The 1,784-nt window shown below is 36.2% G+C and overlaps 1 protein-coding gene across 1 annotated transcript in view; it reads right to left on the bottom strand.

The window, feature by feature from the left end:
* Positions 1-1,784, bottom strand: part of LOC119593018 — a 27,676-nt gene that overhangs the window by 22,927 nt on the left and 2,965 nt on the right. Inside the window, exons 2-4 of the mRNA XM_037941911.1 lie at positions 1,535-1,687; positions 987-1,128; positions 132-634 (exon numbers count right to left, since the gene is read on the bottom strand). Coding sequence (XP_037797839.1) covers positions 132-634; positions 987-1,128; positions 1,535-1,687 — 798 coding nt within the window. The remainder of the gene's footprint in view (positions 1-131; positions 635-986; positions 1,129-1,534; positions 1,688-1,784) is intronic.

The raw sequence follows: 1,784 nt of genomic DNA, 5'->3' as shown, positions 1-1,784 counted from the left end.
TCTGGAACCTATAGAAGGACACAACTGCACCAGTGCTGGTATAATACTCTTTGAGTAACCCTTTTAAGCTTCTATAATATTGAAAACTATATTCTACAATGTTACTAAATTAGAGCGATAATCATACTTACAAATCTCTTTAGAAAGCTCTCCATGCTGATGCTAAAGAACTTCAACTTCACCCCTGGATGGTGTGGTATTAAAAGTAAAGACACAGCATCTGCTTGTCGCAATGATGTACTCCATCTAGCCTCTACTTCAATACTGTAACCAACCCGGGACCTTTTAACATTAGCCTCCTCTTTAGCACTAGCTGCTGAGGCCTGACTTGAGATATTGGAGGAAGCACTTGCACTCTGATCAGACACTGCAGGGGATGCCAATTCTGCGAGATCTTCCCTGGCCTGAATCTCGTCACTGCTATGACGCCGGCAGCTTCTTTTGGCCCTTTGCCCATCTTTTTCTTCATCGTGCAGAAAGGAGAGAATTATGTGATTGAGGTTGTTAGCTGATTCTAACCAATGTCCTTGATAATTGTTTTCAACAGTGCCAATGATTCCGGTGGCTGAGAACAGTCCAAATTCACATGTCTTGGGGAGAGATCCATGAAGGTACTGAGCAAGGGTAAGTTTTCCTGTTGAGGTAATTTGGTATCAGTCAAGTCATTATAAGAAAAATCTAGCCTATAATCAATAAGTCTTAGAATCTTGTGCAGTATGACAGAAGCAAAGCTAAAAAGAATATAAACAATTTGATGATAAGAACAGTTTTTAAAACTATTAATAAATCATTAAACAAAAACAAAGAAAGGAAAATCAGTAAGAGCAATATATTTGATTTCTATTTCCATGGCTTGCATTTCTCTATTCACATGTGAAATATCTTACAATAATTCACTCAATTTCTAATATCCAAGCTGAGAAGTACAATATTGTATTCAATATTCACTTAAATGATAAACCAATAAAGAAAATCAAATTACGAACCATTTTCTCCTTTTTTGCTGAAGACATCAGTGCGACTCAACCAATCTTCATTGCAGAATCCAATGCAATATCGAGGTCTGCTAACAATGTGCTCAAAAAACCCTTCAAACAAACTGCTTGGAGATAATTCACCAATAGTCACCTGAATTAAAGGAACAACATTCTGAATTAACACTTCTACCACTATGTTTCATGACAGTTATCAGCTGGCCTATGCAAGTTTTTCATATGCAGTAAATGTTGTCATTTACAAATTTTAAAAAATCTTAATATTGTAATGCCTTCCTGTAAACATTCTAAATGAACATGCATGATGACAGTATTCTACAGTTTAAATACAGTCTTACTAAAATAAGGCTTCTAATTTTCCAAAATGTACGATTTGCTTATGTGAACCTATTCCCTGCCTATTCTTTCCTCAAATTATTAAGCGTATATTAATGATACATAATGGATAAAAGATATCAACATATAAAGGAAATATCAGATATTAACAATATCCCTCTCATGTATGACTAAATAGGACCAAATCTTATGAGTACTCTCACCTTCCCCTCTGTGGTGGGGATGCTGTGCGGATGAATGGTCAAGTAGTGCAGTCTTCTGCGTTTCTCTAGTATCTTGGCTCCAACATCCGCCCAAGTCCTGCATACTGCTCTTAGTCTTGCAACTTCTCTGAAGCTGAGATTCTCAAAGATCCTCTGTTAATTGAAAAGGGAGAGGATTACTTACAAAATAAAATAAAATATGCCACAGTGACTTACCATTCAATAATACCTCCACTAACAGCTATTATTT

This window comes from Penaeus monodon, chromosome 31 (genome assembly GCF_015228065.2).
Source record: "Penaeus monodon isolate SGIC_2016 chromosome 31, NSTDA_Pmon_1, whole genome shotgun sequence".
Taxonomy (NCBI): Eukaryota; Metazoa; Arthropoda; class Malacostraca; order Decapoda; family Penaeidae; genus Penaeus; species Penaeus monodon.
The sequence above is the reverse complement of the archived record's forward strand: the minus strand, read 5'-3'. Positions and strand labels throughout refer to the sequence as shown.